Below are 24,421 nucleotides of genomic sequence, written 5' to 3'. Positions count from 1 at the left end.
GGACAAACAACTCAATTTAGCAGGAGATTCCACATCATTTTAGATTTTCTCCAGTCAACTGATAATGTACTGTAGTGCAGCAATAAATATTTTCTAAATAAATTTCACAGAGATGGAGAATCTCTCCCTGCACACAGTCTCTCCTCCAGGCAATGTTGGCTGACACCTGAGTGTCCTCGCAGCAACTGTCACAGTCTTGTCAAGGCTCAGTTTAAGACATGCTTTTCTCCCCCGCTGATTTGAATTGCAAGCACAAAGCACAATGAAACCATCTCCCGAGATTTGTTTAAATAATCTCTTCCGCCACAATTTGTACTCCCAGAGGAAAGCATCCATAAATACATATGCAACAAGGCCAGGCGCAAAGATCATTGCGGCTATGTCCTACTGCACACGGATGCTGAAAGTCACTTTCCAACATCAAGGTAGAACGATAGTAAATCTGCCTCATTATATGCTTGCTGATTTGTGCTCAGCAGGTATCAATTGCTGGGATTTTAAAAGGCAATGGACCAAATAATTAAAACTGTGGGCTGCAAAATCAAAACAATGAGCTTTAAGATGCTATGCAGTAAAACCAATCCCGAATGTTTTCACTGTATCTAAATTAGCTGAAGCAAATCTTATGCATTTCTGATTCGCTTCTCCCTGTGATTACTAGCAGCATATACAGTAACACCGCTGTATCCCAAACAAGCAAATATCCACTCATGAATTTCACCAGCCGGTCTGGAAAAGTGGACACTACTTTCCATATTTTCTTTGATGTAAATTTGCCCTATTTCTAAATCATAATGGCAGGTTTCATCACCCATGCCTTCTGCCTACATCCATTAATCTGTAATGGTTATCTCCTCAAAGAGTTGCCACTGTTATTATGCACATTTCTATCAATAATGTGTGTAATTAGTACAAAGCACTTGAAATAAGTGGATTCAAACCGGCTTTAAGACTACTGATGAGACACTTGCAGATAATATCCAGTTGAAATACGACAGATGCAATAAGATAGTCTTTGACATTTGTTAATTTTCCCTTCCCTTGTGTGGATTGCCAGGAGGTTGCCGAATTTGTTTGCATATCATCAGTGTTCTTCACAATTTGCAAAAATCAGTTCACTCGTCTCATTTAATAGACTAATAGTCTCAATCCTAATTAATGGAGTAATAGAATTAATTTGTGAACTGCTAATTCACAAGGAAGTCATCTCAGAGCAATTAACAGAGAAAACAAACACGTTCAATACTAGTCTAGGTGGCCACAGTGGAACTAATCAATGCCAGACAATCCTGAGCTGGTGATTTGCGTCCACTCTGTCCCTGCAGTCGTTATTTAATGACAAATGTGGCTGAAGGTTGACTAAAGCCCCGCTACATTCCTGCTACATGAAACAGCAGTGGATGAAAAGGCCACTGCAGATGCTGGTTAGCTGTCTAATGTGCCACAGCTTTGAGTCACTTTACTGGATGCTGATGATGTCCCACTTCTGCTGCAATGGCTGATGACATCATTCAGAGATCAGATGATGGATGAGGAGGACAGTTGCAGTTAACAACAGGGCTCAAAGTTCCCGGACTGATGCCAGTATAAATCAGACTGCTGTGCCTCAGGTTGTGGATTGGTTTTTCTGACCAATTGTTCGATTACAAGCCAAGTGTCCTTGAGCAAGGCCTTATTGTCCCAGAGATGTTCATCAATGTGTGATTGCTGATACAAAGGTTCTGCTTATAAACAGCCGTATAGGCAGGCATGTGAAACATAAAGTACCTTTTATATTCTGAAGGTTTTTTTTATGACATCATAAACAATGATCTGCTTATTTCCAGTTTTTAAATAGGAGTTAATACAACAATATGGCACAGAGGCAGTCACAGCTACTGATGGTCAATTAATTGAGGAGGCATGTTTTATAGTTCATTGCAGAACCCAGATAGGGTTAAAAAGTCATATAGGTATTGAACATTTAAACTTGACTCTTTGGTCTTGAAATTAAGTTTGTTTTGGCATGTTAAACCTTTTTCTTCCCCATAGATTACTTGGCAGTGTCACAGGGACTCTGAATGTTTTTGGCCTTTTCAAGTATGTAAATGAACTGAAATTGAAAAAGATGCGGAGAAATCTCAGCAGACAGCCACAGGACTCGCAGGCTCGCCGCCAGCCTTCTGCTCACTTTAACTTGCATGCAGAGCTTTCATTGACTCGTTGTTGTCTCTTTTTTCCCCCCTCTACGTATAAAGCTGCAAGCTCAGACAGGTCCAGGTTCTTCTGTCTGTGTGACTCCGAACCTGGCAGCCAACAAAAGGCCCAGAGATCTGAAGCGAAGCAGGATGTCTCCTCCGTGTTGTCCATGTTTTCACGGATCAGCGTGACACTAGTGTACTGCAGCCCCCAGGAAGGATGCAGGGTTAATATTTGTAAAAAAAAACTTAATTAATGACAGGCCCCCGTCCCATCCCCCCTCAGATCCCCGTTAAGCAGTGCCAGCGCTCGGAGCCGAGAAGCGTCAGCTATAGCCCGAATAAACAGGGCTTTCAGACATGAACGTGATCTCCCTCGCAGCTTTTAGCCTGCTTACGCTGTTTGTTTAATGAGGCACGAAAGGAGAGGCGCCATGAGCAAACATGTGGGTGTGTGTCAGACTTTGCAATTAGGGCCAATGCAATGAGTTGTCTATCAGCACTGCATGTGGCACTAATGTGCTTTCATTTAATTGTGCTGATTCTTTGCCTCTGAAATTCTTTTAATTTCCTTTGTGAAGAAATGGAGAAATTCTCTCAGATGAGATTCATTCACCCCAAAGATGCGGATACAAGCATCATAACACACACGGTCAGCTCATGATGAGTTGATGTGAGGAAGTGATCAACCTGTGAGTGAACGGCTGTGAGTGAAACCTGCAGCTCACTTCGGCTTTGTGCAGCTTTACACTGATTTTTGCTCTCTTGTTTACATGTCTGCTCGGTAATCTTATTTAAACCACTTTTATGCCGCACCGTGGACCTGTTATCAGCGAGAGAGCTCTAAATCCCCTCTGTACAGGATGTGACCATCTAATGAGTCTGATATTTCCATGAGGACTTGATGGAGATCAAAAAAATTGAGCTAAAAAAAGACTTCAATGGATTAAAGCACGTCTACAAATAAATACTGCCAATCAAATAATCACTTTGAGAATAAAGTTATAAACAGACCTTACCTAACTGGCCAAAAATATATAGATTTGCCATTTTAAAGTCGTGTTGCTCTTTTACCAAGAAATACATGTAGGCTAATGCTGAGGACCTTAGGACCTCAATTTGATCATTAAAGCCAAATTACACCATGTAGCTTATGGTAAAAAATCAGAAGGCAAGGCAAGGCGAGTTTATGTCACATTTCATGTACAAGACAATTAAAAGTGAGAAAGACGTTTAAAAAGAGTTTAAAAGCAGACAGACATAAGTTGAGAATAAATTAAACAAATAAGATGCAGGAAATAAAGGTTGCAGTGCATTATAGTAGATTACTGAAATGCAGCAGGAAATAAAAAGGTTTTCAACCTCAACTTAAAGGAACTGAGAGTTTCAAAAGCCTGGTGCATTCTGGGAGTTTGTTCCACAGGTGAGTAGCATAAAAGCTGAACACTGTGTTTGGTTCTAACTCTGGCTACAGACAGTAGTGGGTGAAAAGGCACGCCAGAAAAAGACCCTATGGGACAGTCTGAAAAGGTTAAAATGAATAATATTCCAAAATAATTAGAGGAGAAATATAAGAACACAGGTTGACAATTGGCTTTTTTGTGATGAAACTATAATCACCCTCTGCATTTTGATTTATTACATCCCGAGTAAAGCTTTTCAATAACATTTACTGAACTTCTCTTTGAAAAGCACCTCTGATGCACCTCAGTGCATCCTCAGTCCTTTGCACAGTGGATAGTTTTGGGAGTGTATTAAATAGCGATAACCTTGCATGAATTTGTCACTTCCTCCTCCTTAAAGCGCTCTCCGTTTTGTGTGACAGCTCAAGGTTGACTGCCATTCACTCTTATGCCTTATCTTCGCTCTCTTCTTCCCCTGAAGCTTGTAGAGGCTTGTGTGTTTAAAAGGTTTTCATGGATTTGTCCACTCTGACACTCTGGTTTCAAGAGCCCAAAAATGATTTGCTATTTTGCTGTAATATTCAGTTAAAATTTCAATCATTAAATAAGAATCTGTTTGCTGGTGAGGCCCTGGGAATTAAGTAGAAGTGTGTTAATCCCATTCTTCCCCCTTTTGAATACTGATTTTGACTCCTAGGCTTTGAGTATCAGCTGATAGTCAGTATTAATCCAATACCAGATATCCGAATATCTGCCGTAAAGCTGATTGCCTGCACTTTCTTTTCTTTCCCCCCCCCCCTTTTTTTTAGCTTATATGAAATATGTTCAGTCACAGTCTGGTGCAGTTTAGGGACACCAGTTTCAGAGATGTATTTCCAACTCGACAGCAACCCAAAATGTTCAATCAAGCTGTAAAATTGGACATTTTCAGTGACTGGCAGATGTTGGTCAACCAACTGAACAATTTTTCCCATTATTGCTGTAGCTTTCTGGCTTTCTTTAGGGAATTTCTCTAATTTCTGAAAAGCAATCTGTAGTTGGCTGCTGCGGTTCTCCCGTCATCCCCTCTGACTAAATAAACTCCTCATGCACTTTCACCTGGTGGCCCCTTAAATACTTAATACGGTTGCTTGTTTTACATTTATGCTTATTCATGCCGCCACTGGAAAACCCCAGCTTTGCATAATGATCATTCCAGCGTAAATATTGCCAACATAATGCTGATGCTAGATAGCTTGCTCAGTCCAACCAGTCACGTCCCAGTGACTCAAAACAGGAAGCTGCGGGGCAGTGTTGTCTGACTTCCTGGACTGGCCTTTAGAGAAATGAAGAAGAAAATCCGGGATTCTGTTTGGACAAGTTTTGGATCGATATTGGATGCCGCATAAAAATACATGCGGATCCCGATACCCTTATTTTTGGCTGAAATGGTCAGTTATTTTGTTGCTGGTTTCCAAATGAGGTGGTTCGCACTGTTGCTAGGTTATGTTAGGTAAAATTCTTATGGGGTTAGTTTTTGGTTGGCCAACGATTTATGTAGTGCGCAACGTTACGGGACGGAGCGGCCAGTCTATTTTCTTATTTTACAACGCCGTTATTAATTGTTCGGTTTTTTTCCCCACTTACTCCACCGAACACTGAAAGTGTTTTTTTGCCATTTTCGGCCGAACAATTTTGGTTACCGAACAATCGGTGCATCACTACTCCTAAATTCTCCATAGGCTAGGAGCTATTGTGAATAAGTGGGTAAAGGATGGATGGATTGAATCGAATTGAACAAAAATAAAGCGAGGGAGCTCCACTCCCTTAAACTGAAGATATTAAAACAATATTTCTTCACAAAAAATAATCCTGATGCAACGCATCGCTCAAACTAATCATCAATTAAAGCTACGGTCTGTGTGAATTGGAAACTCATTCTACAGGAACAGGCATTTATGAGGCATCTTTTCCTCTTCATGTTTTTACTTCAGGAACTGCTTCTCGTTCAGTCAGTGTCCTTCCCTGATTGTTCATCCTTGTAAATTTGAAAGTCATTTCACAGCACAACGCCCAAGATTAAAATTTTCCACACAAATCAAGTCAACTCTAAAGTCCTATATGCTTTAGAGTATCTCTGAGGACCCAACGCGGCCTCTAATGGGCCGTGTTTATGATCCGACTAAACACACACCTTCACAGAGCTCGCCATCATCACCCGTGACATTTATTTTCCTATGACACGGGCTGGGTTGACAGATTCTTTTTAGCTGAACGGTTCTTTCAAGTGTTGCACCACTATCTTCCTGCCACGAAGCAAACATTACTGTGAAAGAACTCCTTCTCACAAAGAATATTTTGTTTGTGCTGTTGAGTCTCTGTTGATTGCACACTTGTCACAGACGCTGATTGTTGCTTCTGACTTTGGCCACCTGAAACTATTTGTAATATATATATTTTTTGACAATCTCATTTTCTTCATAATACCGATAATGTGCCAGTCACATTGCAAGTATACCTGTTGTGAGTATACGTTAGGGGTGTAACGATACACTAATCTCACGATACGATTCGATACACGATATTGAGGTCACGATAACGATACGATATTATAGCAGTATTTTTTTAACAACCTTGCATTAGGAACATATGACTAGAAAAAATGGTCTTTTATTTGAAAGACACAAAATACGAAACAATACTGTACGTTTGCCCTATTGTTACAGTTTGTAATGCTTTATAACTGTTTAAGTTTTAAAGAGAAAGCCAGGCCAACCATTTTCCACAAACTGAACTAAAAGTAAATGTCAGGTTTCCATTAAGCATCTTCAGTTTCATACAAATAAAAATATTTAGCCACAAACTGAATAGTTTCTCTCATGTATGATTTGACTTTTCTTTTCCAGAAATTTAACAACTAAAATTAAATAAATAAATAAAAGTAAATAAATACATACAATTTTACATCATAAAAAAGATTGATTCATGCTCCCCTTATAAGGGTAAGAGGAGATTTATTTTTGTTAAGAAGGTTATTTTGGTAATTCAGGGTTCATTATTTTATAAATATATTCTTTATATTCTGATGTAAATCAGGGACTATAATGACACTAGTCAGTTTATCTGTAGCGTTTAGTATGTTTTAGATTGGGCAGAGTGATACAGCACTAGCTGCTGTGTTGATGTTCTAAAATCCTACACTGTTGAACTCAGCAGAAGTTGTCCCCGTGTTTATCCTACTCACAACCCGAAAAAGGTTTAATTTAATAAGGTAAGGCTTAACTCTACACCAGACTTAAAAGTTCAGAGCTCAAAACCCTCCAAGAGTCCCGTGATCGGGACCGCAAAACGGGACTAGTTTCTTCTGAGCGGAGTAAGATTTTGGTCTGCGGGTCGAGCCGCGAGTAGACACGCGCAGTCGGGGTCGGATGCGCGTTACTAGTCAACACAATAGATTAATATTAATAATTCAATATCATCGTTACAGTTTGTCACCTCCACGACACGTATCGTGACGTTTTTGTATCGCGAAATTTCGTGGCACGATATATTGTTACACCCCTAGTATACGTTGAGTCATTCATTTCAGTGTCAGATATCTCTATGGAGATTGGTCTGCTCATATGGAGCACCTTTCTTTTAGGTTCCACAAAGCAATTTATAACATATTTCTCTCTCAAAGAAACAAGCATACCTTTATTATTGTTATCTAGAGCATGTACTCTACACAGCATGCACTCCCCCATCAACCAGATACTGAAGCATGTGCCAAGGACTTTGGGGTCAAATCTCCAGCTCTGAGGTTGGAGGAAGACCTACAGTCGTCCACCTGCTGATCAGCGGCGGTTAGAGATGAGCTGTGGGTGGGAAAAAAATGCTTTTAAAACAATTTTCCTTCTCAGCTGGACTGTCTCTGCATGTTCAGAAGTGTAAAAAAGGGCTTTTAATCATTTCAAAGCCAACTATTGTTTTCTGAAACCTGTGAAATCAAATGAGTGCACTAAAATTTAAATTAGGCCTGGTAATATTTGTGCTCTTCAAACCAACTGAAAGTAACAAGGACTTCACAGTAATTGCCCACACACACGCAGCTGAACGCTACAAAACTCAGAGGCTCAACTGCACTTGCTATAAATTTGCATAATAAAAGCATTATAATTACCTACTGTTGACAGGATTGTTAATGATAGATTAATGTTTTTATTCGTTGCTTCGGAAAAGATGAAGAAAAGCAGCTTAGATGAGCCTTTTTCTTGCGTCCTGAAGATGAAAGTCATTTGTCTGGGTTAAAATTAGGCCCTGTTTAGTAGGGATGGGCGGTATGGACTAAAAAATGTATCACGATAATTTCTGGCATTTATCCCGATAACAATAAAAATGAAGATAAAAAAAATACCAATTCAACTCCACCTTTTTAACTATAAATCTATCACCACATTCAGTCTTTGGAGCCCCCAAATCACTGCTCTAAAAGAATACTAAATGCTACTAAACTACACCAATTAAATTGAATTAATAAAAACCAATTAAATTAGTACACCTGTACTGCAAAACTGTAATGACTCAAATGAAACAAGTTTGAAATGTAAGAACAGATTCAACATTTATTAAAACAGTGGGATAATGTAAGCAAAATAAGCAAAAGTACCATTGTCCTTCAAGTTTTCTTAGCTTATCGAATCACAAAGTAGAAAAAATTACAACCTGATAAATAAAGAAACAGGACAAATAAATAAAAGTTCACTGAAAATAAAATCCAATCAGTGATGACCTCTTCTAATATAAATAAAATGTGCAAATTAACCTGTGGTTGGAACATGCCACAAGTTAGATACTATTGTAATTTCTTTTTGTAATAGTCAAACGTTATATCAAAATGTAACAACAACCATTTCCTTCTGTTTTTGCAGACTCTGCATATAATAGGTGATGTTTGCTCCTCGTCTCTTTTGAAATCCAAACCAGTTCCAGAGCTGGAGTCTTGTTTAACAACGAGCTCCTTCCGCCATGTTTGTTACACAAAAACGTCATCAACGGGAATTTATCGTTTTTACCGCAAGATGAAAAATTCTTACCGTGGGGAATCTTTTTGGCGGTATATCGTGAACGGTAAAATATCGCCCATTCCTACTGTTTAGTCCCGGTTTTAAAATCCGTGGACAGCCTTCAGTACAGGGTGGATTTGAGGGCACAGAACATCCATTTACGCATCTAGGTTGTTCAGGTGCTGTAGCACCTTTTTTCTGCTGCACTGTGTGGACAGCACAGGTGGTGCAACAGTGTCAGATTTCATTCAGCAGCTGAACCACATTCAGAGATTGTAAAAGGGCTGTAATGGGGGCAAACAAAGTGCATTATAGAAAAGCGTAAAAGAAATGTAAGGATGGCTGCAAACTCTGAGAACGAAGTCAATCCATCATGAAGAAGGAAAAACAAACAAACAAAAAAAAACAGCACTTGGCTTTCAATCACGGTGGTCCGAGAGGCAGAACACGGCTAGACAGGCCATATTTCAAACTCTGTTACTCGATTTTGGGCACTAACTACTCAGCAAACCCTGCTGCCGTGATTGGCAACCTGGAAGAGACGCTGCAAGCTGAAACCCCGCTGGTGTCTCTCTGCAGGGGAGGCTCCTTCTTCCAGGTGCGGTAACGTTGCAAACTGCTTTTCTATTAACGCTTTTTAGCACTGACGAGAAACATTAGTGTGTCGTTGCTGACTAAGAACTGCAAAGTAAAGGAAACATACCCTCTTTAGAATGTGGAAGGAATATTGGACCTTCCTGAGATCACTGTGAATGTACACCTGGAGAGAGGAGAATGGATGAAGGGACGATAACCACTGCATCAATTGATATCCAATTACTCAAACCACATTCAGAGGATGCCTGGGCGGCATTTGGCCACATTTTTTTTATCAGTTTGAACCCTTTGCATCCTGGGCTTCATTGAAGGACAACTGACATAACTGACATTTTCTGCGTAGGCAGAAGGACATGCTCATTCGCACAAAAACAAGATCACATTGAGGTGCAAAACAATAAACTGGGGCCATATCAACTGATGACAACACACCACCAAAATTGCTTGGATTTAGCTGTGTTGTTTTGATTTACCCGCTAAGTCTTCTTTTCATTCTTGGCAGATAGGAGGGGTCTTCTACCTTCTCTTTCTGGATGCATTTCTGCCTCCCGCAGGTTAAAGAAACAACAACCCCCTCCCTTAAAAAAAAGACTAAAAGCAAAAAAGACTTTCATAGTCTTCCCATAAACAATGCACTTGCTTAATTGAATATAGGGTGGGGAAGTGTGATCCGATCACAAGCTTACACTTGAGGCGCTTGTGGAATCACATGTTAATGCCAGGTGTGAATTGACACAGAGCTACTAACTCGCGACTGTATTTTAATAGTGGTCCACTCAAATATTTGAGAAATCTTGTTCATTAAAAAAAATAATCTCTTCTCCAAGAGAGGCTGTTTGTGGATCAGTTTTCATAAAAGTCCCTCAAATCCTTAAGGACTGACCTAATATATGGGTAATGCGGTTTCCATGGTAAATGAGTGCATCAGGTCTGAAAGGGCAGAAGGTGGAAATATTATGAAAAATAAAGCATTTTTTGGGGTCTGAATTCACTAACAGCTCAAAAACTCGAAGTTGGAGGTGGGGTGGGGGGGAAGTTGGGTCAAGTGGCTAACTCTTCTCTCTGAAGCCAAACTGCAGAACAAAGTTGTAGAGACGCGGTGGAAAGTGGAGCCTTTGAGCTACAGTATATCCCTGTGGAATTGTAACCAAATCTTTATTGTCAATATCTCAAGAAATTAGGTCAATTTTAAAGAAATGATATAACGTGTCTAACTCCTTTAACACCACAGATGGTACCTCACACTTTATTGCAGCTCCACTGCTGATTGTTTTAGTGAAAAATTGATGCACAACATAACAAGCGATGCTCGTAATGATAAGTCCGCTTCGAAGTATCCCCCAAGTCCTCACCCCATCTCAACCTGAGCACCTTCAACTCATTGTTTAGCTGTCCAGCCTGCAGTTTTAGCTCTTTAAGTTCCGGGAACAGCGCTGATCACTTACCTGCAGAGCACCGAACAACAGACTGACACAGTTAGCGACTAGATGATGAATAGCGCGGAGCGCCTACTGTGGCAGCTAATGAGGCAGACGTTCTCCTGCAGAGTTGGACCACATAGCTGAGGGAAGAGTGATTACTGCGCAGGGAATCGTGAGGACCTGAAACACATATAAATAAATGTTATTTTGTTCTATATTTGCTTGGCATGTAATTGGTCCGGTATGGTCTTGTGGAAATTTGCTTAACAAGGTCAAAGCAGATATTTTTGTATTTGTGCAGATGGACTCGACATGTCTTGTACATTTTTATATTTGACTTGGAGGATTCTTTCATGCCTGCAACTGCACTCCCATGTATAATTGTTTTTTTCTTCTTCAAGCAAGAAAAAAAATCAATAGTGTCTTTTGTGGCAGTCTTACAACCTGCATCGATGCTGTATTGAAAAGTCGATATTCATAAAAAAATCACATTTACAACTTGTCTCAGCGCCAAAAGCCCACAAGTTTTACAAATTTCAAGGAGGGAGGGAAACGACTTTCAGATACACTTGGATGAACATTCTTAGCTTGGTTGAGCAAGTTTCTTTGAAATGTTATCTCTAGAGCACGATCTGCAGTATGACAAGTTACCAGCTCTAAATATAGTTTTTATTGTTATATGATACAAATATGTACGATATTTTATGTGCGTAATTTAATTTCAGGTTTTGTGCTGGGCCACTGGTTTGTATAACACTTTTAATTATAAAATATGATTCTGTTCCTCAATTTTCAAGTTGGATACAGGATACAAACGCAGATGTGGTGGAGATCAGCTTGTTGGCAAAGAGGAGTCACTCAGCATGCCACAACAGTGTCAGTACATACGTTTTATATGACTTTGAAGGATTTTTGTCAAAAAGAATGACCTTTGTCATCTGTCTCTGCCTTGGTACGAAGATGTAAAATTTAAAACCTACCCCCCAGGAGCATCTCTTGGCTTCGCGGTCATTGCCAATGACATTGCAGCCAAAGTGAGTTCATCACATTATTCATACAGACCCAAAATGCATTTTTCCCAGTGCACAGTGAATACACTTATCCCAGTGTCACAGTTGCTGCGAAGTGATTCTGCATTATCTGAATGTGGCCTATTTGCTCCAGTTACATTTGGGGAGTCTTGAAAAGGTTTATGAATATTTTATTCTGACCCACACATGTGTGCTCAGTCAGCTGCAGTCGAGAACACTGTGCTCCATGAGCTCAACACCACAGACGTGTGCGTGTGACATGCATGTAGCTCATGGAGGAAGCTTGGAATATTTTGCATGATGGCACAGAATTCATCCTACCTTTAAACGACTCTGGTGTCATCCTGAAACTTGATGTTTAAAACCTGCATTAAAAACTGGGGGTGTTTATTCGGAAATATGACTATGAGATTCTACAGGGTAGTGTTGGATGGATTTTATGAAGCGTGCATCAGCGCTTGTTCATGATCAGTGCTTCAGTTTTAGCACCAGAGACTTTGACTTTCATTGCTTTGCGTTTGATTTTTTTTTCCTATGTTTATCACATACAAACTCTGTGGAAATGACATATTTAACTGCTGGAAGACGCCCTGAAGAGGTCAAGAAGAGGTCTTAGCATTTGCATATTTCTTTGTATGAGTGTATTTTCTAGTTACCACCACCTAGCAGGAGGAGCCGCTCTGAATTATGCAAATCACATGAGCTGGAGGGATGTGCCAGCATTTTGGAAATTAGATTATTGGCCATTCACCCCAAAGTTTGATAAGAGGGTATGTACTGTTCTCTTCTCTCAGCATCCAATAACCAAGTATCCCCTGCTAGACTTAGTTGCTTGGAGTGGTTAGCTACATCCAGCCAATGTCACAAAATAAACTTCCAAACTGTCAAATGTTGTTAGTTACTTGTTATGACTTGCACATATAAAATCCTGAATAATAAAAATCCAGTTTATTTTTTAATGTTTAAAACAACAAAAAACAACAAAGAAAATATGACATTGCTCTTAAAAGGAACCCTGGCTATTAAGACATGTAGGTCTTAAAAGATAAATGTTGGTATCAATTATAACAATGTGATATAAAAAACCTTGTTGATGTCTTCGTTTTTATAAAATTTGAAAATATAATTTAACTCGTAGGTCGCCATTGTTGTTTACATTCTGGGTAGTGACGTCAGACGGTGGCCACTTCTGGTCCCCGTACACTGTTTTGACACCCAGAAACAGATGAAAACACAGCTAAACAGGTGACGGCGCAACAGAAACACAGATCAAAACACAGCTAAACATTAAGGTGACGGCGCACCTACAAAAAAGTAAAAAAAAAAAAAAGTACTGCACCATAAAGCATGAACTACAAAAACACCATAAAACTCAGATAGACTAACCGACCACACGTTTCAACTAGCAGATAACCGATGCTACAATAAAAACCCCAGCCAGATCTGGCGTCATTAAATAAAATAAAGATGTTCTTGCCTATTTGACGCGAAGTCTGCACCTCCCATTTCGTCAAAGTCCCGTGCCAGTCCCCTCAGCCTGTGGTCTGTCATCAAACAGTGGACCCAGCACCGAAGCCGGTTTTAGGGGGGGCAGGGGTGGGCTATGCCCACCCAAACGTGCCTCCTGCCCACCGGCGTCTCCATCCCGGCGGCGGCGAGAGAGGATGGCGGTGCGCTGCAGGCTGTAGAGCCACGGCTACGCCGTCTACGCAGGAGCCCACGCCGTAGCCTACGCCGTAGGCTACGCCGTAGACGCCGTAGCCTAATGCACTGGTAAGATGCGCACGACATTGATCATTTTTGCAGATCTCCCGTGGAGAGTGCTGCTCATCTATGTTTTAGATACCTGTCCCAGTTAAACTAACGCGACTTATCTTCCCAGAGCCACCGCTCTACGTCATCGCCCCCAGAATCCATTGCGCAAGTAAAACATGGCGCCTCCCGCATGTCAAAATATGTGATAAACATTGGAGATTTTTAAAGCAATTAGATTATTTTATGTGTTTCTAACAACATATTTTAGTATAAGAGAACAATTGTGGCTAATTAGGGACTACAAGTCTTAATAACCAGGGTTCCTTTTAAACAAACAAATTAAACTTGCCTCGACAAATTAGTTGGTACCACTGTGAACGAATGAAAATCATTTGACTTTAGTGATACGTTAATAAAAGTGTGTCTGGTAATTGGCATCACAAGTGCCTATTAATCTTGCAGTCGGTCAGTCTGACTATTTAAAGGGTTAAAAGTCGTCACTCTGCTGTTGGTATCATGGCCTTCACCACACTGAAGATGGACCACAGAAAGCAAAGGAGAGACTTGTCTCAGAAGGTCAGAGAGAAATTGATATACAAGCATGTCAAAGGTAAAGGCTAGAAGACAATGCCCAAACAGGTTGATGTTCCTGTGACTACAGCTGCAAATGCCATCCAGAAGGTTACGGACCACAGGACTGTAACCAACTCCTTGTGGATAAAAGAGGAACATTGATGACAAATTGAAGGGACGAACAATATGAACGGTAACCAAAGAGCCCAGAATAACTCCCAAAGATGATTCAAGGTGAACTCCAAGGTCAAGATATATCCGTGTCAGATCACAGCATCTGTCACTGTTTGACCCAAAGTGGACGACCGAGGAGGACTCCAAAGTTGAAAAAAATAGTCATAAAAATGCCAGATTGGAATTTGCCAATACACATATTGACAAGCCACAAGGCTTCTGTGAGAATGTTCTTCAGACAAATGAGACAAGTCACACCAGCTTTATGTTTACAGACACAAACATGAACGATTCACAGAAAGGAAGACTAGACTAACCAGGTGTTAAACACCAATATTAAAGTCACATGGCTCCTTACACCCTGTTATCCTGTTGCTATACCCTCAGTGGTTTAGCTTGCAGATAGGTTTCACTTAATCCCAAATTCTTCTTAAAAAAAAAATTCAAATCAACTCTATGTTTAGTCAGAGACGTTCAATAAACGAGACAGCCCACTAAGGTTCGTTTTCCTGTATCTGTGTCACGTGACTGCCCCGCCCCTTTAGGAGACCGGAAGTAGGTTCTGAGTATTGAGTCCTATGGGAAAAGTGAACGTGAGCACAGATTATTACCAATTCCTTCGCCCCATAGTAACCTAAGTAAATATGGGACCCATTTTTCAAAAGCCACAAACCTTCTGAACATTCTGACACCAAAATGGCAATTTTCAGACCGACAGATTAGGAGAAAATGAACTTTGTTTGAGACCTGTCTCTGTCTGAGCAACACACTCTCGCGAGATTTGGCTCTCATCTTTTTCCCATCGGATAAAATGAAGTTTAAAACTAAAATAAAACTTGCTTTTTTGCTTAATAATACTGTTATGTTTATTATTTAAGTATTTTTGGAGAAAAGTTGTACTGTATCTAGTGTTGTATATTCCAAAACTATGTGGGGAGAGGGGCGGCCACGCCCACTTAGGATACAGGAAGTGTAAGATAAGATAAGAAATCCTTTAATAGTCCCCCCAGAGGGGAAATTTCCATTCCATACCATTGCCAGTAACGGCAATGCGCTATCTTGTGTATAGAGGATCTTTGGTTTAGTTTTTCAAATGTTGAAATTAAGCATTTAAAAAAAAAAAACACAAACATTGTAACTTAGATAAAACATGAAGGAGGCTCAGTTACCATGGAGCTGCTTTGCTGCGTCTGGTACCGGGTGTCTTGAATCTGTGCAGGTACAATCACATTTCAAGACTATTATGGCATTCTGGAGCCACACGTGCTGCTCAGTATCAGGAGGCTTGGTCTCAGCTGGAGGTCACGGATCCTCAGAACAAAACATCGGCCCATTCTGAAGTGTCCTTCTAGTCCTTATCTAAATCATGCTGAACATCTGTTGTAAGAGCTGAAACATGCAGTCTGGAGACGAAACCTTTGAACCTGAGACAGCTGGAGCAGTTTGATCATGAGGGGTGGACCAAAATACATGTCTACAGGTGCTGAAGACTTATTTAGAGCTACATCAATCACTTCATTGAAATATTAAGTCGAGGGCATCAACTCATTTGTCATTGCCAAGTTCATTATTTGTTGTTTTTTTGTGTTTGTTTTGTTCTGTGATTTCGTTAAACCACGATTCAGAAGTCTTGCAAACATTTGGAAAACATCACAGCTACCAAGCTAATCCATGTTCATTTCTATACTCTACTATACTGTCGTGCTGCTTTTTCTGTACCTTGAAAACGGAAAGTTGAGCGGATGGCACCGCCACGTAAAACCAGCTGTGATAAATGGAGCTCTTAGATGGTTCAAAAGGGAACTGTTGTACTTTATCTCACCGTATTAAGACCAAAACATGTTATACATTTCATTAAGATCTCAGGAAACCATGTCAGCTTGTGGAAAAAGTGCATAATATTATGTTTCCTTTTAAGGATCCTAGTAAAGCTTTTTTTTTTTCTTGTTACACCAGAACACCGTAGAGATGCCGTAGCACATTTTTAATGGTTCGATTCTTCTTCTTCCACATCCTAAATTACTTTTTTACAGCTGTCCTGCTTCGGAGCTTCAAGGGGCAGAGGTCCTGTTTTAGATGTGTCCCTCAGGTTTATGCATCGATGGCAACTCCTGGTCTGCAAGGATCTAGTCAGTCCATGAAAATACATAAATCTGCTTATAGCAAAAGTGCAGATTTATCCTGATGCCTCCATTTTAAGTATAATGCAACAGCAACATGTGTGTCATTAGGTTAGTCCTGACCGCTGCTCCACAACAATAATGGACCATTTTAACGCAATCTGGATCATATTATATGCAGACTTTAATGCCTCAGACGGAGCAGGATAATAATCAGTGGCACAGTGACCATTTAGTTTCCTTTAAAAAAAAAAAAAAGTGAGGAGGAGACCATCTGCTCCTCAGAAACAACCTAAAAGCAGCAGCAGCATTTTGAATTATTCATTTTTTTTGACTGTAACACATTGTAGGAGACATTTGGTCGTGCTCTAAGAGCTCACCTCGGGTCTCGAAGCAGTGCGCTTTTCCCCCACAACCAAGGGAAGATAGTAATGGATCCCGGGGGAGACAGATATGGGAGTTATCTATATCCTCCTGGCTTGCTCATTCTGTCTACTTGGGTCTTTCTGCTATTAAATGCTAAGCTCACCCTTTCTTATTCTCAGCTTTCCACCAACCACCTGACTGATAAAAAGATTGGCTTTGACCACATCACATGGATGATTGCATCCTCTGTGCAAACACTGACCTCTACAAAATACTTGGCCTGTAAGCCACTTTGATGATGTCTGTGTGCAGATGCAGGAAAGTATACATTCAGATAAATCTGATATATATATTGGGAAATGCATTCGATTTACAGCCAGAAATGACCAAGATTTGTTGCTCTGCACTGCCCAGACATATGCATGTCGTCTTATAAATGCTTTTATGACGAGTATACGGCCAGCCGGATACATAATGTATGTTCTTATCTCTGCTTCAGGGTCTAGAGCACGGTTCGAAGACAGTGCTCCCCGGATTGTGGAGGACCCTTCGGATCTAATAGTCTCTAAGGGAGAGCCGGCCACTCTCAACTGCAAGGCGGAGGGCCGGCCCACGCCCAGCATAGAGTGGTACAAAGATGGAGACCGTGTGGAGACTGACAAAGATGACCCCCGTTCTCACCGCATGCTCCTGCCCAGCGGCTCCCTCTTCTTCCTGCGCATCGTACACGGACGCAGGAGCAAACCGGACGAGGGCGTCTACACCTGTGTGGCCCGAAACTACCTGGGAGAGGCCATCAGTCGCAATGCTTCATTGGAAGTAGCCAGTAAGACCTAATTAAAACAAAAGCATTCTCTTCACTCTCTCCGTATGAAATAAGTAAACACATTTTGGAGGTCCACTCGTGAATTTTACTTAAGACTAATGACATACGGTAAGCAGGCTGTTGGAAGCAACCCCTGGTGTGGGTGGAGATGTACTCAGTAATAAGTAATGGCCTGTGGATTTGTGTCTAATTTTAGGCTGCAGTGGAGACAATGATGCATTTTATCTTTGTATATGGATGCGGATACCAAGCAAACATTTTTGCTCCCAAATATATCAGGTCATGTTCTACAAGAGATCTTTTCTGAAGCACAGCAGAATCCTTTGCTTCATTTAACTTTATATACATATAATTATAGTTAATGTGTGATGTGCTGATTTTTAGTGACTTACTGTCTCTTTAAGATATGAAAATCAAAGAACTGAAGTTTTTGCAGTGTATTTAATTGGGAGATTGTGTAACAACCAAAGAGGCAAAACAGGCCAATATTTCACCCTGGATCTCCATATGCCTTCATTTATTTTAAACCAAGGTAAAATTAAGCAAGCAGATTTGAAAAGAGAAAGTCTTACCTTGGATCTGTTCTTCTTCTCTTATTTTCTTCAGTGTCTGCTTCAGGAGAGCTGAACAAACAAAGTGTTGCTGTGATTTTGAGTGTCTGCATTATTTACATATTTACAAAGACTTTTTTTCTTTTTGCATATTTAACTAAGATGACACAAGATTTTGAAATCATAGCATGCAGCTTTTAATGGCTTTTGTAACTAGAATTTATCACTTCTCCTTCGACTTAATTATATTTAAACTGGGTTCTTTTAAAACTTTGTAGATTTACTGATTTTGCATTCAGGGAACAAATGCAAAATGATCTATCAATGTTATGGTGACAGCTTAATTTCATCCTTGAGGAATTTTAAGCTTTGTCAAATTGGTGAAGTTAGAAAACAGAGTCCTGGTTGCAGACAGGCCCTCGAAATCTGGACCGGATAATCAATGCAAACCTGTTAAACTGTCTAACTCCACAATCCAGAGCTGCATAGGGTACAGTTATCTCCAGGAACTACCTTACATCATGTTTACATCTAAATCTCAGTTTGATTTCCTCAGATTTTAAAGAATATTTGTTTTTTTATTTCATATTGACTTTTCTCCACAAACAAATACTTGCCAAAGTACCTCTTAGTTTTCTGGAAAAGGTTGCAAAAACAAAGACCATTGTGTAAAAAGTTGTATTTTTTTTTGTTTTTACGTGACCAAAGTCAACTCAAAAATGACCCACATGATGCAAACATTTTACTACCTGCATGTCAGTTAAAAATAGTCATGTAAATGGAAAATATGTCACATTGGAAATAAGTAGGCCACAGTTCGATTCACCAAACAAAGTAATCAGTTTATACAGAAAGCAAGCCGTCACTGATTGTTACGCTGGGACAGCCATGTTGAATATTTATAAAGCTCACACCCTGACACCGCTGCTGTCGTTCACAGTGACAGCCAGAATGTCAACGCTTCACCTGAGAGCAACAACATTAGTGCACCCATGTCAACTTTTTTTGTCCGGCACGTTGTCTCTGCTGAGGAGTTTGGTGAAAGAGTGTGAGCTTGTGCCAGGGCGCGTGCCATCGTCTTCCCTCCTCCTTAATTGTACCAGTGTGGCTCAGCGGCTGAACTGCAGCCCTTTCTTGGCATGGGGAAGTGGATTAGTCAGTGGGTTGGAGAAAAACAGATTAGCAAGGTCGAATTGTCCTCGTTAAAAACACAAAACAGCAATTTGAGCATGGCCTTATCTTCCACCATGCTGAGGCTTCTTTGCTGGCAGTGATTGCGTGTAGTGTTGTGTGTTCTTATGGCTGGCTGACCTCATCAGGAGCTGCGTCCAAAAATAGGGACAGCCTCCTCAGATATTGGGAGCAATAAGCATCTGCAGCTCATGCAGATGTCCCGGCTAGGAGCAAATACAATCCATATACTGTCGTATTGCCTTTTTTCATATGGTTGATAATTATATTTAGCATTGTTTGCTGCTGCAGATTACAGCACGGTCACATGGAAGAAAGGATGATTCACCTGCAGGCACTGGGTGACTAACAGTATTAATAAATGCCTGTTTTGTTCTAATCTCTGGGCCCGCAGCCATCCAGGGCATATGCCAAGACAGCATGATGGTGGTCTCAGAGCCCCCCCCTCCCTCTTGATGGGAGCTTGTGTTGACTGTGGGGTAAATAGTGACCCAATTAGCTGTGGCAGGGAGATGAGGGAGTATGCAGTGTTAACGAGAGGCCAGTTTTAATCTGGTGGTCCTGCAGTAATGTGTGAGGGCTGTGGCTGTGTGTGAGACAAGGGTCTGAGGAACAACAGGTGGGAGGAGGAAGAGCTTTAAACTCCTGCTGAGCAGTAATTAATAACCACGCATCTGTCCAGCTTTGGCGGCTCAGAGGAGGGAGCAGGAACTGACACCAACCAGGGTTTGGCCACAGTAGTCACTCATTACTGCTACTGAATGGCCCATAAATACAGGGCTGCAGGAATAAGACATTTGCTCTGCCACACATTTCTCATCCTGATTGAGCTTGTTTCCCCTAATTGCTGCGCAAGTAGTGCTTATACCATTGAACTGCAGAGTGTTTTGCGTAACTGCAGACGGCAGAAGCTTTTTTTTTTTTTACTTCTTTTAGGGATGTTACTTTTCTATATAGTGCTGGTACAAGTTAAAATTTAGCTTATCATGGGGAAATAAAAAAAAATATTGTTGCTGTTGTAGATTGTTCTGCCCATTAAAGTCAATAAATTCAGCACAGATGTGTAGCCTAGCTGTCACAATCACAAATGACGAATGATTTCCTATATTTTTATTTTACTCCACATCTTTCTACATTAGATTTCTTGGCCGTCAAAAAAAAAGTAGTAGGAGTATGAGAAACATTTGTAACTGTTGTCAAGGCAACTCCAACTGCAGAAAAATAAGTGTGTTCTTTCAATTTAGAATATTTAATCAATTAAAGTTTTGCAAGCGTTAAAGCTCTGTAGGGTTAAGAAAAAAATGTTTTCAGTGTAATGTGATTCCACAGACTTTTGAGGGGATCCGTGAGAGGCGGGGAAGCACTGATATGTGCAGAGGGACGTACAGAAAACCTGGAAATCTTGTTGTAGAATTGTTGTAATCCCTTTCTTGACTGCTTTCTCCGTTTTTGAGCTTCTTTTTTCAGAAATAAGTGATGTTTGAACAAAACCTCTCATACCTTAATAGGATTAATGCGATCACACAGATCCAGTTGTAATGAACACCCTGAAAAGCTTAGAGGCTTAACGCAAAGTTGGAATACCTACGAAATCATCACCGTCATTGAATGATCCGTTTTTTTCCCCAGATGTGGTGCAACGTTGAATAAAACTCACATTTATATGAAATGAAACCCTGCTCTCTTACAGTTCAAAGGTTTTACATATCATGAACAAACAATACAAATCACCTGGCACTTACCAGGTTTCATGGAAGCTTTGATAGGAAACAAACCTCTGAGATTTAACCTGTTTTTCAAAAGTGTACGGTCACCAGAAACAAGAAAAAACTGGTGTTTCTTTGTTTTTAGGAAAATTGGAGACCCTGATTTCCCATTTGGCATTTAAACCACCATTGATTACAGAGGTTCTCTCAGAGCAAATGAACAAACAAACAAATGAACAAACACACAAAGCCTCTAAAAGCTTGAACAAACATCAAAGGAATGGAGCAACAGGGTTTGTCGAGCCAGTGTGTGGTCGAGGGATTACGGCATGATTTTTGAATGGTTTCTTACCAGTTAGCCGACTGCAGTGTTTGTATCTGTGATTCCAGTTCTTGTGACAACATTGTGGCTATTGATCCATCCGTCTGCATGAGCAGATGAGAGACATGTAGTATCACTTCTGGTATTTGTGAATAAAAGTACCCAGATTTGCTTTGTTTTTTGCTCGGTGTCATTTCAGGCACATAGGGGTAGATACTACCTTCTTATAAGGTCATAAATTGCTGTAAGAGTCTAATCAGTAATTACATTTAAATTGATACGGAAGCCCAAAAATAATCAATTTCAAAAGAAGCACACCGCTCAGAAGAAACTGGTGAATCTGAATCAGATGGATTTGCAAACTACAAGGCTTTTGGAACGATGTCCTTCGGCCAGATGAGACCAATGTCAGATGTTTGTGTCACTTTTGAGTGAAAAAGCCGGCGGCATATTAGCACAAACTCCTCATACCAAAGTTCTCCATATACCAAAGTATTTTAGCGTGAAAGATGAGGTAATCTTTTCGATGTTGAGATTGGCCTTGCATCAGGACCATTGTCCCATGCAGGCACATTAGAAAATCTACTTTGGAATTTCTGAAAAATCAAAGAATAACATTTTTTGAATGGTGTAATAAAAGTCAAGGCCTCGACTCGATTGAAAAGGTGTAGAAGGACGGTTGAAAAAGGCATGTGGGTGGCTTGGCACAGTGGGTCGAGGTGGTTGTTCTCCAACAGAAAGGTTGCTGGCTCACTTCTGTCACATGCCTCCGGACTTGGTTGTTCTCATCGTCCCTGCCACTCATTGTGGCAGTCTCAGACCCGGATAAATGTAGAAGGTTATGTCTGGCGTGGACCTCCATGTAATAAATGCCAAATCAATATGCAGAGCTCAGTGATCCACAGTGGTGACCCTTGCAAAGGGAAAAAGCTGAAAGAAGTTCCTTGATATTGAATTATGGCTTTACTTTGACACACAGCTTCCACAGTTTGGCTTAGTCATGAATACATAAATAATGACAAGGCTTATTATGTTGGGTGTTTACAATAGAGTAGCGTCTGATCCTCCACAACACAGTCAGACGATGGTTTATTCATTCACTGTTGATCATAAACTAAACAAATGGCACAATGAGGATTAGGGATGGGAATTGTTAAGCATTTAGCAATTCTGGTTCCATTATCGATGTCTGTTATCTTTTATGTGATGAATCCCATGTTAGAATGTCCCACTTTAGACAGAAATGCACATATTTACAGCCTGGTGCAAAAAATGCTGGAATTGGTTTTTACCTTGCCAGAAGTTTATATCAAGCATTAAATGTATTTCTAATATGATTGTTAGGCAGTCGGCTCAGCCAATCGCTAGCCGTTATCACTTCCTTATCTGCAATCGTCAAGCTACTTCGTGAAGAAACTATGCCTTTGTATGAAAGCAGCATCAGGTAAGCGGGACGGTCATTTTTGATTTCACCATCGAGTCAATACATTAAAGAGTACTGTATATTGACCCGAGGGCAGATGTGCAGATATTTGGGTGCGGTTCGGCTGAAGGAGGTGGGAGCAAAGCTATGATTGATGTGCAGTGGGCGCGTTCCCGAGGGCTTGCTGAGTGACGACGAGGCTGCACTTTGTACGAAGGAAAACAGGCCTAGAAACCTCAGAAACCAATGTGTCGCGTGACCGAATGCTTCGTCCATTGTTATATACAGTATATGGTTCCAATTGGCCCAAGCATTGTCATTTTTCATGAATTATAACCAAACTTTGGAGCATTTTACAAATTACGAAACATGCACATGACGTCATCACGCAAAAGCGTCAGAGGGAGGGCCGGCGGATGGAGTCCATTGAATGAAACTCCTGGGAGACGGTTGTCTTCAAGAACCGGTTCTCGGCTGTCGTCCCTAACGAGCATGGTGGTGTAGTGGTGGCCTCTGTTGTCTCATAGCAAGAAGGTTCCTATTTCAATTCACAGCAGGAGCTGGGTGAAATGTTCATGTTCTCTCCATACTTGCATGGGTCCATAAAAACAACAAAGCTGTTCAGTTGTAAATCACTTGTTTATATAAAGGGATCTGCACAATGAAATGTAATGGAACTGGTACTTTATGTTTTATATAATTGTGATTCAGCTTCAAAATATGAACCTGCATGTTACATTTATGCTGTATACAGTGTGCATTCTAGTTTCTGCTATTTTTGTCCAATTCTTATCATCCTCCCACCTGCTTGTAGTAGAAGGATGAGGTGTGATCTCACTTGCCATGTTCAGGTGCGACAACTTGGTATTATGCATCCATTAAAAACGAACACCATGTACATGTATAGCGAATAATTGGCAGCCTTGCTCATAATTAGAGTCTTAGGTTTTGCATCAAAGCTTATTCTGAAAAAAAGTAATTATTAAATCATTTCTTTGTTAAGTACATGCCTTTAACATTTGCTGTACATTTGCGGGTTAAGTGATGCTTTTTTTTGCTCAAATGAGCATTTATGCAGCCTGAGGTCCACAAGTTGTGTTTTTTTTGTATATTCATTGTTCCTCCCTCGTAGGGTATGTCATCATAAGGAGCGCACACTGCTCAGAAATCCCAGCAGCAATCATTATCCCATCTTTTTTCTTTGCTTCTCACTGTAGGCTTTCAGTGACTGGCTGACTTGCCTGATTTTTGTGAACCCAGAATAACGAGGCAGTGGGAGTGGACTGAAAATCCATTTCCTCATGCTTGATTTTTAAAAATGTTTTCAAAAGGGAAAAGGGGGTAGCATCAGAATCATGAATGCGGATCTCTGCCTGTCTCAGAGCATAAATAGTCACATGGTGTGGAAGGATTAAAACAAAGTAGGACAAATAAAAAAAAAAAAACTAAAAAAAACTTGCTTAAAAGGCTTTAGAGCCAGATGTTCCTCTTACTCCTGATGAGGGATTATGAAAGAATCAAAGTTCTGGATGCAGCTTGTTTTCTGTCTTAGTCTGCTCATAATTGCACATCTGCAGGTGTAAATGATCGCTGACGAATGTAACACACTTGTTTAGACAGTACCTGAAAGCTGTCAAGCTGAATTTCAGTATGCAGCTGAGAAAAAATCATTATTGCTGTGGTTTATATAAAGTCAGCCAAAGCTCACTAATGTAGCACGGTGTCATCTTCGAGCACTGTCTGTGTATAATGGAAATATTA

General features: G+C 40.5%; 1 protein-coding gene across 3 annotated transcripts in view; it reads left to right on the top strand.

Moving 5' to 3' along the window:
• The window catches only part of zgc:77784 (uncharacterized protein LOC402947 homolog), an 83,634-nt gene that overhangs the window by 6,083 nt on the left and 53,130 nt on the right, over positions 1–24,421 (top strand). For 2 of the 3 annotated variants that reach the window (XM_061719547.1, XM_061719544.1), the window contains exon 1: positions 17,086–17,467. In XM_061719547.1, coding sequence (XP_061575531.1) covers positions 17,086–17,467 — 382 coding nt within the window. Of the gene's footprint in view, positions 1–17,085; positions 17,468–24,421 lie in introns of those variants that run through there. The other variant, XM_061719545.1, reaches the window with a different exon arrangement.

Source organism: Cololabis saira, chromosome 4, assembly GCF_033807715.1.
Source record: "Cololabis saira isolate AMF1-May2022 chromosome 4, fColSai1.1, whole genome shotgun sequence".
NCBI classification, from domain to species: Eukaryota; Metazoa; Chordata; class Actinopteri; order Beloniformes; family Belonidae; genus Cololabis; species Cololabis saira.
Note: the sequence above shows the minus strand (reverse complement) of the source record. Positions and strands in the feature narration are given on the sequence as shown.